The 16543-nt window shown below is 38.2% G+C and overlaps 1 protein-coding gene across 12 annotated transcripts in view; it reads left to right on the top strand.

Moving 5' to 3' along the window:
• Nucleotides 1–16543, top strand: part of AKAP13 (A-kinase anchoring protein 13) — a 351713-nt gene that overhangs the window by 278319 nt on the left and 56851 nt on the right. For all 12 annotated transcript variants that reach the window (XM_057541952.1, XM_057541951.1, XM_057541950.1 and 9 more), the window contains 4 exons: nt 1434–1623; nt 4515–4623; nt 14226–14268; nt 16023–16155. In XM_057541952.1, the coding sequence (XP_057397935.1) occupies nt 1434–1623; nt 4515–4623; nt 14226–14268; nt 16023–16155 (475 nt within the window). The remainder of the gene's footprint in view (nt 1–1433; nt 1624–4514; nt 4624–14225; nt 14269–16022; nt 16156–16543) is intronic.

Here is a 16543-nt window from a genome sequence, read left to right as displayed (position 1 = left end):
TTCTAGACTGGCATACATAAATTTTTTGTAGCAATTGACTTCTTTTTTTTTTTTTTAATAAGGTACACTTTTTTTTTAATTTTTTTTTTTAAATTTTTGGCTGTGTTGGATCTTCGTTTCTGTGCGAGGGCTTTCTCTAGTTGCGGCAAGTGGGGGCCACTCTTCATCGCGGTGTGCGGGCCTCTCACTATCGCGGCCTCTCTTGTTGCGGAGCACAGGCTCCAGATGCGCAGGCTCAGTAGTTGTGGCTCACGGGCCTAGTTGCTCCGCGGCATGTGGGATCTTCTCAGACCAGGGCTCGAACCCATGTCCCCTGCCTTAGCAGGCAGATTCTCAACCACTGCGCCACCAGGGAAGCCCTGTAGCAATTAACTTTGAGCAGAGATAACTAAATAACTTCAGTATACCTTCAAATACAATTCCAGATGCTTGTAACTGAGGACATGGTCCGCTACAGCTGTATTCTGAGATCCAGTTGTAACTGCATGTAAATTATTCTGGCTAGCAACCCCAAGGATGATAGATGGCCAACCTCTCTCTGTAGCCTCCTGCTTACAAAAAAATGCTTTTCGCTCCGCAAACCGCATAGTCTTTATTCCAGGGATCCCATTTTAGATACCAAACCTTAAGTTTGCTTTTTTCCCCTTTGTCAGTATTAAGGGGGAAAAAAAAAAAAATTAAACCTCTTTTAGATGCAGTAGCTTTTCAGCTTTTGCCCTTTAAGGTGTCACATGTGCCTGTCTGCAAATAACAATTCTCAGGAAACCTGTCAAAGCAGTTGTTGTCCGGGCAGGTGTGCACAGATGGTCATGTTCCTACGTAATGTGGGATTTCTGGGGGTGGATGCATACCTGTGAAGTTATAAAGGTCACCTAGACTATAGTTGAATGTAAAGTTATAAAGGTCCACTTGATGGATGCAAGGGCAAGTCTACGTCTCCCTCTTTGCCTTCTGAAAGTTACTTATGCTCATATTCTCTCTCTCTCTCAAGTCTAGGTCTCCCTGTTTGCCTTCTGAAAGTTACTTATGCCATTTAATTCTTTGGCATTTGCAGAGTTCAGATTCTGGCAAAGATTGATCACATCAGATCAAGGGAAAAAACACACATGAATAAAAGATCAATAAGCTAATGTGGCCTGTCCATATGGTATATTGAAAAATGTCTGAGAAAATGACCTTAAGTGGTTCAACATTTGAATAAGTTGAATGAGGTTAAAAAAAAAAAAAAATCTAAGTGCAGTATGTTTCTCAGCATACCAGGATATTTGCGGGGGAAGGGTAGGTGGCGCTCATGGCTATGCCCTTGCAGATGGTTTTGCTGGGTGACATAGAAATACTTATGAGCAAGGGAGATACAGCTAAAGGGATTTTGTATCCTCCTTCCTTTCTGAAACTCAGAAATAGAATGAATTAACTCTTGGTTCTGTGTTCAGTTTCAGTCTAGAAGGCTTGACAGGAGGAGCTGGTATTGGAAACAAGCCATCCTCATCTCTGGAAGTAAACTCTTCAAACACCAAAGACAGACACCCTTTTAGTGGCGAGGAAAGGGGTGACTCGTTGGTGTCACTTTCAGAAGAGGATCTGGAATCAGGCCAGAGAGAACATAGGATGTTTGATCAGCAGGTAAGGCTGAAATGGGTATATGTTGCTAATTTGGAAAAAATTAGTTTTATTTCCCTAAATATGTCCTCATATTAGGAACAAAGAAGGCAAGATTTATGTTAATATAAGGCTAGGAGCTATGATTACTTACCCACTATGTAATAATCTCCGTGTAGCACACAGCAGTTTTTTAGCACTTAATACTAATTAAAGAATGCCATTAATCTGCATAGATTTAAATATTCCAGCAAAGCAAACGTTTTGAAATTAGGAGAGTATCCAGGATATTAAATTGAGTTTTTCTTCTTGTCTGAGGACTTCTTTTACCACGCCAGTAGTAAAATGAGTCTTGAAGTGTATTACTTACCATTGTTAAATTTCCCAATTCTCAAAAACATATCCTAAGTTTCTCCTTCCTGGGGAAAAAAAATTCTTTGTCTCATTGCATTGTCTAGGCAACAACTAAGTATTCTCTCTGCTTCCTATCACTGCCAAGCTATTTGAGACAGCGTCTACACTCCCTGCCTTCTCTTTCTCCCCACCTAACGTCCACCACTATCACGCTCTTGAAATTCCTGTCTTGAAGGTCCTGGGCTTCCTTTTCAACCAGACCAAGTGACTTTTTCTTAGTTCTCATCTTCTCTTTATCACTTACCCTCAGGGAGTTTTTGAGTTGAGAATTTGAATCATATGCTTTTCTAGCATCCTACCCCACTCCGAGTCCTTTTTCCTCCTCTTCGGCCAAGGAGCCTTTGGATTAACTTCTGAGAGGATTCCGGGATACACATTCAAATGAAACATGTCTAATTAAACAAACAAAAAAGTTAAACACCTGTCTCTGAATAGGTGACTGGCATTTTAGATAGAAATGTAAGGAAACATTTCAAATTAAACAAACAAAAACCTTAACCTGTTCTTTGAATCGGTGACTAAGGTTTTGTGTAGAAATTTAATTTTTTATTACATCCTGCTACATAGCAATGATATGACCAAATATAAATTTGGCACTAGAGGATTACCTTAGTAATGAATGTATCGCTTATGCTCATGTGAAGGCCTAAGAGAATTTAGGCCTAAGGAAAATGCAGTTGAAGGCCTAAAGGAATTTTACCTCCTTTTGGCCACCACCCGTGGCTTCTTGGCCCCCACCCGTGGCTTCTTGGCCTGATACTTTTTAGAAAAAGTTAAGAAAAATAACAAGAATACAGAGAATATATTCATTGAAGTAAATGGTTTAGATTTATTTAGCCTAATGGTAACAGGAAAAGGGAGGAAAAAAATAAGAAACAGTAATTTGCTGACTGCCGGGAGCATCTCTGACAAGTGGAAAGTCTGACAAGTGAAAAAGTTGCATTTTACGTGTATAGAATCCTTTGGAAGTCATTTGTAGGACCACGTAAAATACCAAAAATTGTGTGTTTGTGAACAGAATCATAGACTTAGAGCCAATATATCCCTTCCTATTCCGCTTAAGCTTTGGTGTGTGAGAACTTCAAGCCCATTTAAATGACTTGCCTAAGCCTCATAACTGGCTATTAGCTGAACAGTATTAAACTCAGAATTCCAGACTGTTAGTCTCACTGTTTTTTTCCATGTCTCATTTGAAGTAGATGACTTTTAATGAGGAAATGAGAACATTTTAATTTTCTTAATATTGTTTATGTAATAACATTTCCTGAACTGACATTCCTAGGAATTTTAGCTAGGACCCTGTTTTATAGTAAGTGATGTCTTTCTAATGGCCTTTCTGATTGAGTCTGCCTAGCTGAAGTTGTTGACAGTGTAGCACCTTGTGTGCTTAGCCTTCCGGGGGCTCTGCCCACCCATAGTTTTCCATCTTGTGTGTAACCTCAGAGTGGATATTTGAGCTGCTGGTATCACTGATGTGCACAAGTTGCCTGCAGCCAACTTCTGTTGAAGGTCTCTGCCTTTCACTGATGTCATTTTTCAGACCTCACAGTTGTATTCAAAACATAGCAACTGTTTGCCTCAGACTCCATGGTTACCCATGGAACAAGCTCTAAATAATCAGAAGTCGTTGGCGCAATTGAGTTCACCCTGGTAACGGATTTTCATTGCTTCCCTTTCAGCATGTACAGATTTCAGCTTACTATGAAGGGAAGGGATTTATGGTCATTAAAGTTAGTTGCCAATTAGAATGGCAACTCTCTCAAAGCAAAAGGAGAGGGATCCCATCATCACCGGAAGCATACTAGTAAACACTAGTTGACTGTCGTGGGTTTTGTTGCAGAAACTTCTGCAGTGGGTTGGATTACATGGCCTTGAAGTGGCTGTGAATTTACTGAGGGAGTTCAGTTGTCAAATTTCAGTCACCCTCATGTTCATGTAGAAGCAGTCTAATCTTAGAAGAGGAAGTGAAAATGATTTAGGCTTCTGTCCAGATGCACAGGCAACTTTGCTTGTGATCTTAAAACACTTTCTGTTTGTACCTCTGTTTCCAACTCTTTAAAATAAGAATGATATTACTGGTATCCTACTATATCTGTAAGTGATATTTAGATTTTCAAAGAGCAAGAACTATATGTAGTTTTGGTATTTCCAGTGAAATTATTTTTATCTGATTATGCATTCAGTAGATGTTTTATTAAGCACTTACGAAGTTTGAAACATCATTAGGTATTATGAGGGATACGAGACAACTGTAAAGGATGGATACTCTAACTATCCCCATTTTACCGATAAGAACACTAAGGCTCAGAAAAGCTAGGTAGCTTCTCTGAAGTTGAGCAGCTGTTTCGTGGCAGGGGAGACTTTTGACTACGAAGCCTGTGCTCTTATCCCTGTTGTGTACTGCCTTATTTCCCTAGGCTGAGTCGGAATGTAAAATTTGATGCTTATGTAGAAATATGAGAGCAGGTACTCACAACCTGTTTACTTTTTTTCCTTCACAGACATGTCACAGATCTAAACAACAGGGATTTAATTACTGTACATCAGCCATTTCTTCTCCATTGACGAAATCCATCTCATTAATGACAATCAGCCATCCTGGGTTGGACAGTGAGTATACTACTCTTTTTAATTAAATATATTATATTTTAAACATTTTTCCTCTCTCTCTCTCTTTCTTTTTTTTTCCACTTTAAGACCCTATGCCGTTACCTTACGGCATTTGCCTGCCTGTTCCTCTGAATGAATGGCTCATCATTTATAAAAAAGGTGACACAGAGTTCAGTTTGGGGATCTTCCTCCTTTTACTACATAAAAATCTCCTTTACACATTAAATTCATTGTATTCTTAGGCCTAAACCTGACAAACATTTTTAAAAACTTTCTATTTTGAGATAATTTCTGGTTAAAAATAACTTTTTTATTTATAAATAAAAATATTTATAACTATTTTCTAGTTAAAAATAACTATTTTTTAAAATAGTTGCAAAAACAGTACAAAGACTTAGTCACACATTCTTCACCTGGAGCCTCCAAATGTTACCTTAACACTTGTTTTATCCATCTTGCTCCCTGTCTTTATCTCTGTCCTGAAAGACTTTTCTGAAACATTCGAAAGTAAGTTACACATATAATGCTCTTATGTCTCAAAGATATTTTCTTATATTACCACAGTACAATTATCCACATTTTATCCAGTACTAGTTTCCTGAGCTCTTCAAAAATGTCAGGCTCTTGAAGGACAAAGAGAGACTGAGATACATTTTTAGTCAGTTAAGTAAATGCCAAAAGGATTACAGCCAAAAATGATTACTGGAGCCGTATGCAGATTCAGGATCCACGACTGTGAAAGTTATGTAGAGACGTCAGGCATCCAGAGGCACAGAGCGTTTGCAAATTGAAGATGCTCGAAAACATATTTGAATTGGATCCAGATGTTTGCCACAGAAAGGTTTCTTTGGGAAACCCCACTCTTTTTGTTTTATTTTTAAAATAGATTTCTTTTTCATGAGTAGTTGCAGTGTGGGATCTTGATATAAAGATTTAAATTCTCATCAAAGAGAGTATGGTACATTACATTCTTTGCTGAAAGATCATGTATTCAGGAGGCTGAAGCAAAGGGTATAACCCCTCCTGGTATTTCTGGTGTTTCTTCAGCGTCCCCTGATATATAACTCATCTTAAAAGGGTTGAGGACAGGAGTAGCTGCCCTGCATTAATGGGATGTTCTGTCTCCATTCATGACTTACTAGAGGCCTCATTTTCTTAATTTCCACGGTGGAGTTAAGGCATAATGGATAATTCCGTTAACTTCGTCCTCATTTTCATATGATTAGTACTTCAGATACCAGTCTGGCCTGTTGGACTAAAGGTGCCGAATAATGACCTATTCCCCAAGATAACAGGTACAACCTCACAGAACTTGACTGAAATAGCTGTTCCTGTTTTTGTTTGGGTCTTGGTTTGGTTTGGTTTTCACTTGGCTTTGGGTTAGTGGTTTTGCTGGTGTAGAACGAAAATTATTATAACAAAATAGTTTATAGTGGCTTTGAACCCAGAGAACTAGAACTTGATAACCAAAGACAGTCAGTGAGGCGTTTCAGCTCTGCACCCCCTCCTCCCGTGGCCTGGTGAAGGGCCTGCTCCTGCAGCAACAGCTGCCCAGTACCAACAGAATGTGGCCCGGAGAGAGAGCTTTTTCCATTGTTCTGTGACACACTCTCTTGCCTCGTGCATGAAACACTTCATTATTTTTCCTCCAAAACGCAAGATGGTTTTTGACTGTGCTTTCAGTTGCTAACCAGCACTCTAAATGATGCGGGTCACCCCCAGGAAACACTGTCCTCTAGCGCCAGGAGCTCTGGCACATCTCGTTGCTGGGGACTTGTGGCTCAGCTCACTGAGGGGTACTGAGATCAGAAGCTGACTGCTGTCATGAGTAGAGCTTGGAGCAAGAGTCCAACCCTTTCATCAAAGTAGAGTACCCTCATTCTGATTTGTCATGTACATTTCATGCAGATTGGAATGATTAGCCAGCCCCACTTACTTCCCTAAGTTAGCATATACTATAATTGGAGGGCTCATCAACTCTAATGACAGTATTTCTCCTTAGTCCCTCCCCACATACAATTAATTTTCCCAACTGTATTTTTTTATTCTGCTCTAGAAACATAAATTTTTTGCAGATGTAAAAATTCTGGCTGTTAAACAGAAGTCTAAAACTTGTATCTTGCATGCTATGCCTTTAAGTCTCAGGGTAACTGGGCGGTTCTCGACTTGCACAGACACAAATCTTCATTCCAGATCTCTTAAATACTCTGCATGAGCCATCTTTGGCCATGGTCTTCCTTGCTGAAACTATCATAATTAAAACCTACCCAGTGGTTTTAAAACCCAAAGTGTGTGGTACACTTAAGATATTTTAACTAATGCCTTATTGTAAGCACACTTAATGGCTTTGTGACCTTGGGTCCTTGAACTATTAAACAGGGCTAATAATATGATAGGGCTTAAGTTGAATTTATTTAAAATTCACATTAGCGTGTTTCCCAGCTTATGATAAGCATTTGTTATCTTTATGGGATGAGTTCACAGTGTCCAGGCAGTGCCGGGGTCCATTTTTCTCTGACCAGAGTCTAAGCAATGATGAAGAAACTAGAACGTGGTCCCTCATTTTCTTTAAGTGGCTGTGTCTTACGGGTGTGCTTGTCTAGGGACAAAATACTTCCTAAACTCAGCCTTATCTCACTACTTCCCAGCTATTACTTGTGTTCTAGCTTCTACCTTGAAGGAAATTAGCTGCTTCTCCCACAACCTTTCATAGCTGTTACCATTTGAGCATTTCTGAAAACGTGTGTCCACCAAGCTGTTGTCTGGAATATCCCATCATTGGGTCACTGGCCAGATTAGAAAAACAGACAAACTCAGCATTATTCCCAAACTGGAATCTGTTTCAAAAATTCATTGATGTAGAGGACAATACCAAATAAAGGCGATGACTAAAATATTTCTGTGTCATTTTCTGGGGTGGAAAGTAGATGGGCAACAGCTGATTTAGGAACCGTAATGGGCAGGAAGGCTGTCCTAGCCCATGTCTTCCATTTGCTGTCTTGGTGGTGGGGGGGAACATGACAGAGGCATCTTGCCGGCTCATCTTTTTAGGGAATCAGAATAGCACTGATGCTGCCTGTATCATGTGGGAAAATGCCGGGGAGGACTGCCCTCAGAGGAACCGCTCCAGGAAATGTGTTCCCAACATAGGGTTGAGTGGAGACTTCCAGCTTGCCAGGAGACTCAGATGGTTTCTCGGTAGAGCTTAAAAACAAGCTTTATTTTTGCAGATATGGAATAATTCAGTTATTACAGACAATCCCTTAACAAGACTATATTTTTTAACTTTTCACTGCTTGTACCCAGAAGATGCTTAGAAACAGTAAACTGTTTGGTTGTATCCCTGCTAAGCATATTAGTGGTGGTAATATTAAAAAGAGAATGATACCCATTAGACAATTTAACCTCCTGGGCTTCTTAATGAGATTTCATTTTGCCCTTCATTTTTCAGGGTTTCTTATCACAAAGAATGGTGTTCACAAATGGCACTTGTCCTTGGAATCATTCTCAGACCTTCACTCATGGTGTGTGAATTGACCAAGTTCCTTATGCATGTTTTGATGGCAACATTAGCTTGTAATTGTATAGCTTGCATTAGACTACGAAAGCTAAGTGGGTCTTAAGAGCTTGAAGTGTGGCATTTACATATATAAAATGCACCAGATCTTCAAAGCTAAATGATCCATGCGACCAAAGATCAGGGTGGGCATATAGAAAGTTAGGCATCGATGCTAATGAGGATATTTTATCTTTACTTTTTGTGCTTAGTTTCTCTCTCTAACTGGACAGTGGGATGAGACTTTATTGGAATACATTTATTTTCTTAGGGTAGTTCTGTTTGGAGAAGATAACATTTGACAAATTTGTCAGAACAAAAATTCAGTCAGGAAAATAGACTTTTTATATTGGTCTTTTTGATTATATTGCAAGGCTGGAATATATACATAGTCATTAAAGTTGAGTATGTTATAAAATTGAATCCCTGTGTTAACAGAACATATTCTTTCCATATATGTTGAAGATACTCCTTATTCATACAAGTAGGTTTCTCTTTATGATCCATGATCGTGTGACAAAAGAAGGGGATACTTTTAGATTTTGGGTAATAAGAGAGCTCTTTTTCATTTCCTAAATTTGCTTTACATTTGGAAATACTTTAGAACACACATTAAAATGGTATCTTACTTTTGTACTAGACCATCACTGCCTAAAAAGCCAGTGTACGTGAATTTGTGCCAGATGATCTCTGTTACGAGCAGTGGCTGCACCCTGCAGTCTGTCATCACTTAGCATTTATCTGGGGTGTGGAGTGGCTTTTGTGTTGGGTAGATACAGGGCTTTTTCTCTCATTTTATTTAGGTTATTGAGCTTCCAGAAAGCCTGACAAAAGGAAATTCATTTATTAATTTGTTTATTTATTCAATAAATATTTGAGTACCTACTCTTTGCTAGGCACCAGGCTAGACAGTAGAAGGAGAGGGATGAACTTCCAGACACGGTTCCTTTTCTCACCACACTTAAGCTGATGGACATGAGAACAGTTGAGTGTAACAGAAGATGATAAATGCAGCAATTGAAAGAAACGTTGGGTGTTTAGGAGCCTCTGACTTGAGGGACCAGAGAAGGCTTACTGGGGAGAAGTGATACCAGAGTCGAGACCAAGAGGAGTCTAGGAATTCGCTGGGTGAACTAGTATGTGGAAAGCTAGACTGAGGAATTTGGGCTTCTTGTCTGAGGGCAATGGAGTGATTTAAGTTGATTAAATCGATTAATTAATTGATTCACGCACTTCAGAGAGACCACACTGAAGAAAGTGTTGGGGAGGAGAGACTGGTAGATCAGTAGAAGGCTATTGCAGGATTCTGGTGAGAGTAGATGGTGGCCTGAACCCGGCCGTAGAGCACTGGCAGTAGGGGAAAAGTTGATGTTCAGAGAATTCTAGAAGGCAAAATCAAAAGGACTGAGTGATGTGATAAAAGGATTCAAGGATGGTACCCAGGTTTGTGCTCTGGATAATTAGTTAGATGTTAGGTACCACTCACCAAAGGAAGGAATAAAGGAGGAGGAACAGGTCAGGAGGAAGGGGGTAAGTTGATAATGTACTTGTTCAGTTTGAGCTGCTGTGGGGTATCCACCCACAGGTGGGCAGTGAGATGAATGAGGCTTGAATTCAAAGGAGAGACCTGGCTTGAAAATAGAAAGTTGTGGAGTTACCACTGTATCACATGCAGATTGTACTCGAAGGGGAGACAGTGAATGAGGGGGTTTGGGGTGAGGGGGAAGAGAGCCAAGTACGGGATCCTGAGGAACACCACCACTACAGGCATTTCCTTACTTTGAAGGAAAAAAACTCCAGCTGTAAATGATGACTGTGAAAAGTAATATACTTCTTGTTTTCATAATCTAACAAGTATCTATTTGTTGGATGAATTTTCTTAAGCTGCATTAGAATTCTGCATATTCAGAAATAAAGATGAAAATGTGAAAACATTACGTTGTCCACCTAGACAGCCTTTCCTGGAATCATCCAGGCCAGTGACATCATTCTCGGCACTGTGGGTCTGAGGTGCCTTTCACTCTGTTCTGGTATGATCTGCATGCTCTAACGTCTTCTGTCCACCCACTCCTCAGCCCAGCAGCAGATGCAGCCAACAAGGCGGATCTCCTTCTCCGTCAGCATCTCTCCGCTCCTCCTTAAGTCTAAAACTCTCTTTTCTCTTGGCTCTTCTTATTCCAGTGATGAGGAGGAGGAGTTGCATAGTAAGTAAGCAACTTTGGGGTCCAATGGCTGTGCTCCAGTGTCTGACCAGTGCTGAAAATGCTATAGGCTTGGTACTGAGAAATTTGGGGACTTTTCTCCCCTTGCATGTCATCATTTCTAAATCATTCATCTTCATGCTTTGCTTTGAAAATTAATTTGGATAAAACAACAACGTTTTTGTCGTCTCCACACTACCAGTGCTTGACTGATCCAGTGACCTGATTCCAGGCCCTGAGACACCCTCTCAGAACAGAGATACCTTCAAAGGCATAAGGGCTTCCCATCCCACCTTGTACCTTTTGTAATGCTGAGTAGTAATTTCACAAAACTTTCCATTTGATCATGTAAATTTCATTTTCATTATTTTGCTTTTTTTGTCTCGTGGGACAGATGCCTAGATGTCCACTTGTGATACTTAAAAACTAATGTTAAACTTTTTTCTTCTCACCTTTCAGACCATTTCTTTTTTTTTTTATCTTTGTCAGTTTTTTGTTTGTTTTTGGAGTTTTTTTGGCCGTGCTGCACGGCTTGTGGCATCTCAGTTCCCCAACCAGGGATTGAACCCGGGCCATGGCAGTGAAAGCCTGGAATCCTAACCACTGGGCCACCAGGGAACTCCCCCAGACCATTTATTTAAGAATACCTTTTCTTTGAGATTAAACCACATGGATTATTGGGTGGAAGTTAGATATTTGTTTCCCTACCTTTTCTCCTTTTGAACTTTTATTTTTCAATCCTTTTACTACACTGTAGGTTTCAGATTATTATATTGTTACTTGATAATAACCTAGTTTAAAAACTTTATAAGGTATCAGTTTTAGTAAGTTTGGAGAGGAAATGAAACCCCCCCACCCCCATGAAAATCACTGTTTTCAATTGTGCAGGATTTCTAGATGATTCCAGGATTACTATTTTTAATGGAAAAACTACTTCTAGTATAAAGTTAAATAATGAATTGTTTTCATTTCATATAACTCATATGAGTCTCAGGCAATTACAATATCCATATGATTAAGCATCCTAATTCCCTACCATTTGCTGATCCTAAGTTTTAGCAATATTTAAATAATTATTTAATATTTAAATATTAAAATTTAATATTTAAGCAATATCAAGCTCAGGGAGACATTTTTGCATTGTTCTTAAAGGAAAGTGGCTTATGCACAAATGAAGGTCTTATATGCTCAATATTTTCTCACAATTAAAAGGCATTTGGTTTAGGCACACAAGATAGTCAGTCTATACCAGTTGTCATAGGAGGGAAGTTGTGAAAATCCATCTGCAACTTTGAGTGTTCAGAACTTCTCAAAGTTGTTTCATCTCAAAGTATTTGTAATATGCTGGGAAACAGGTCAGCACGGCAAAAAAAAAAACAAAAAACTAAGGTCCCAGTAGTATTTCTTCTACCACTAGTAAAATTATGACTGGTTATTCAGTTAATCAGCACTGGTTACTCAGTTAATCCAACCTGATGTAATCATAAAAATATAGAAGCTTGACGAAACCTTTGAATCAAATATCCAGCATTCCTCAGAATGTGTTCCTTAAACTCAAAAATACAGTGAGAATTATGGGGAAGGGGGAAAAGGAAGAAAAAGAAAGGGTTGGTTCTTGGCCATATAAATTTAGGAAACTCTTTTTTAAGCCAGTTTCAAAGGCTAATATGTACATTGTGAATTTCCAAGGCAACGTTCAGTATGCCGTGTTTCCCAAACTTACTAACTAGGTAACTACAGTATGTTCATGATGATGTGTAACATCTCATGAGACGGGTGTTCCAAGGAACATACTTTAAAAAATATTGACTGTGTCCATCCAGTAGTTCCAGTCCTGGAATGTTGTTATATTAGGTCTGCAGGTTATTTCATGCCTTTTAAAAAAAGGTCTAGTTGAAATATGCTATTTACGTGCAACAGTACTTCATAGGCTAACTTCAATGACAGATTTCTTTGCTTCTGTCTACAATTATATCATGGAAGTAACATTGGTTATATCATATTCTTAGATGCCCTGAAAAGTTGATGGCACTTTAGGAATTTCAGGAGCATTGATTTTAGAAACATTGGTGGGTTAATCACTGTTTTCAGAACCACATCTCAGAGGTCATAGTAAATGAATTAAAATACCTTTCAGCAGCAAAAAAGTTGGAAATCCTTATAGGAGTCATAGATTCTCCCCGTATTCAAATCACATATTTGTTTTTAGTTTATTTGAGAGAGACCTTCTGGGAGCTTATTCTTGGCCATGCTCTCTGCTGGTTGGTGTTTTTCTTTATGGGTTTTATTTTTACTTTGTTCATATCACTAGGGTGGTAACTTACTAGGTAATTGATAAAGTGTACAACAGAATCCTGGCAGCCTGAGAGAATTTAATGCTGCTTATATCATTCAGGGCTCCTTGAGTGGAAAAAATTTTAAAGCCCCCAAATCTAAACCATACTCTTGATTTTTGTTTAAGTAAATTAAGGCATTCTGAGGTTAAAATGCTGATGGTTTCACACCTAGATCATGCAGAACTGGAAGGTAGATCCCAGATCTTATTCTTACTCTTCATCTTTCTCTTTCTTCTGGCTATTGTTACCATTCATTATAACCGAAATAGAAGAAGAACCCCAAATAAGTAAAAGGAAAAACTATAGAAAGCAATCTTCTGAAGACTTAGAATTCATTTTTAAGTTTCTCATGCATTATTTCCACCTGTTGGCTGTATGTTAGTAATAACTTCAACTTTGCATTTCTGTTCAGAATCTGGAACAATTTGGAGTTTTTAAGAGTTCCAAATGCTGGTAATCTGGTAGTGGAACATTTTCAAATCTCTATCAAATTAAAGTTTTACTCAAAGTAACCTCAAGGAGAAAGGGTGTGTTTTGTCCACATTATAAAAATAGTTATACAGAGCAACCTTTGTCTACCTGGAATCATACACCGGAAGTGTTTCTATACCTGATCTCCTAAAACCTTGGAAACCATTTATCATTGTGTGATTGCAGCCTTTCTCTCATCTAAGTCCTAAAGTAGCTCAACCTTGATTAACATGTCGTAGGTAAAATAATGGTATTGTTCCTTCTATATTTGTTCTCCTTATTGTCCTATCTGACTTAGCCTTAGATTTAATGACCCATTTTAGTTTACAGTCTGATAGTTGTGGGAGGAGGAAAAATGTATCTGCCCTACTCATTCGATCAGTATCAGCCTGGAAAGAACCTTAGCATCTGTTTTATCTTCTTTATTTCATAGATGAAGAAATGAAATCCAGAGATCTCACCCCAAATTAGTGGCAGGGCCTAGACCTTATAGGCTAGCTCTGATGCTCTTTCCTGTTCACTAATCCATTTCTAGGAATGCTTAAGAAAATATCAGACCTATATTAGCTAGACTTTTAGCATAGAAATATATGAAAGCAAAATTAACAGCATACAGGATGACATTTAATTTCCTTTTGTATATTCCTCCTCTGACATCATCTCAGAAAGATGGCCTATGGACTCTGTAACTTCACAAGAACAGGGATTAAACGTGCATTTGAGCTTGTGTTTTTTTTTGTTTGTTTGTTTGTTTGTTTTAAGTTGATTTGGGGTTTGGTTACTTGAATCCTGGATTAAAATTTTTTTCCACATGGGAAATTCACTACCTATTGCTGCCAATTTTCCAGTTCTGATTTGAGGGTTTCATTTTTAATTTTTCCTTCTTCCAAACCCTCATGAGGAGAAGACATCCCACACTGGCTTTCAAAGGCTATTTTTGCTTTATCTGTGTCAGTCATAAAAACGCTAAACATTTTATCTGTTATCCAGGTAAAATCCTTTTGTTCTAACTTTTATTCTGCCGTTCTTGTTTTCTAGATTCACGGCCCTTCCACAACACCAATGCTAATCTGACTGAGAGGTACTATATATTTATTTTGTTACTCCTTTTCCCAAGATGAAATAAAGGAAATCCGAAATGTCTTACGGCATTTAGGCAAACTAAGTTAATTGAGCTCATTGGAATCTTACTTCCTTGACTGATAAATTTGGAATAATGGTTAGAAATGTTTTTTTAATGAAGGCTATATCCTTTTTAATTCACGTCTTGAATAGTTTCCCACCTTTATTCTTTACACCATCTGAATAATAAAGATTATTGTTTGCATTTATTCACATAAGGATACACTTATATTTAACTTTATGAACTTTGCACTCTTTGCTTATGGGAATTTATAATTCCTAAGTCTTAAGAACATTTTGTTTCATAATTTGTGTGTGTGTGTTCGTGTTCATGCAGTATTGCTGCCTTCTTAGCCATTTTAAGCTTTAAAACTATTTTCTTCTGTATACATTGATATGGTACACACCTCTGTCCAAATAAGTGAATTGGTTCTTTACTTGACAGCAGGCAAAAGACTGCTATTTTGACTCATTGTTTATTTTTGTATTCCTCTTTTCAAGCTTATGAGATTAAATATTCTAATTTAAGCATAAATGGGGTTCTGACTGTTGCCCCACGGTGTTTTTTAAGTTGCCTTCCTTTTCACAAAGGCATCAGTTGTGACTCAGTGATCCAGAACTCTCTCAATATGAGTGCTCTTCTTTGCACTTCTGTCATATTTTACCTATTCTTTGTTCTTTCTAGAGTGGTGATTTTCACACCATTTCCCCTTTATCTTAGTAACAGACTGCCTTATATTGTAAACAATATTTTATATATAAATAGACTTTAGCTACTGAATAGGACCCTTGTGGTTCTGCCTGTCTGCCCTCTTACAGAGGCCCTTGAGGCAAACACTACTTTCTATGGAAAACTTCTAACATAACTGTTCGAGAACACCTAGGAAAAGTAGTTTGAATAGATTTCTATATAATAGATTATGTATACAACTTTACATAATTGTGTGTGTATACAAATCATTATGTGTACAAGGGCCCAGCATTCTTTGAGGAAATCAACCTTTGTGAATTTCCTAGGGTCCAGACATGCCCATCATGGATGAACTTAGAATACAGGTGTCCTAAACAAGTAGTTCAGTACATCTGGATCTCTGTGAAACTCCTAGAATGGATCTTTCTACACTAGGTGTCAGTTTTGCCTACTGTTTTGCCTGCCTAAAATTGTGCATAGCTGAATTCACGTATTGATTGTCCAGTGTGCCAGAGGACTGAAAAAGAGGTGTGATCTCTCCTGTTAGGGAACTTGGATATTCATTCAGTCATAAAAATTCCTTGGTTTGCATCACATATATGGGTTTCTTTTCAAACACGTATTTAATGCAAAGAAGTTTATAAATGGGTGCTTAGATTAAAAAATTTCAGATAAAATAATTAATGAATAATTGATCTTTAGACTCTATCATCAGATCACAAAAACCCATTAGTAAAACACTAATAAGTGATGTAAGAAAACTTAGCCAAGCTTTGACATTAGAACATGGGCATTCTGGCGTGCTCTGTTCTCGGATAGATATTATTACATGAGACCATTCAGCAGCCTCTGCCCACCTCTTATTCCTTTTCCCATTTTCATGTGAGTATATAAGTTGGCTGTGACTTGTAGCTAAAATAATACATGACAATGATGGTTACAAAGAATTGTATGTAGAGTGTTGTAATTTTTAAAAATCAACTTCTGTAATCTTTTCAAAAACTCTTCTTTTTTCTATTTAGTATAACAGAAGAGAACTTTAATTTCCTGCCACAAAGCCCCTCCAAGAAAGATTTTGAAGGGAAGAGTGGAACAAAAGTCAGTCGTACGTTCAGCTACATCAAGAATAAAATGTCCAGCAGTAAGAAGAGCAGGGTAAGTACTCGTGGGCGTTTCTGTGTGACAGCCTCAGCTGGCCCTCCGTAGGCTCCAGGCACAACCTGCACACACCAGGAAACTAATTAAATGATGGGGACAGGTGGATATAAGTTCAGAGATGCTGGCTCAAATAGCCTAGTATTTGAAGAAAACATCAAGAAAAATAACAATAAGAGGTGATACCACCAATTGAGTTTTTACTATAGGCTAAGAACTTTCCATAGAGAATCTCATTTAATCCTTTCTACAACCATGTATGGTAGATATTATCTCCCTTTTCTAGGAGTAAGGTACCTTATCTGGGAAAAATAAGGAAATAAAAATTACCTGTAATAATCCCACATAGAGATAACTACTCTTCTAATATTTTTTTCATGTATTTTTA

The sequence above is a fragment of the Balaenoptera acutorostrata genome, chromosome 3 (assembly GCF_949987535.1).
Source record: "Balaenoptera acutorostrata chromosome 3, mBalAcu1.1, whole genome shotgun sequence".
In the NCBI taxonomy this organism is placed as follows: Eukaryota; Metazoa; Chordata; class Mammalia; order Artiodactyla; family Balaenopteridae; genus Balaenoptera; species Balaenoptera acutorostrata.
The sequence above is the reverse complement of the archived record's forward strand: the minus strand, read 5'-3'. Positions and strand labels throughout refer to the sequence as shown.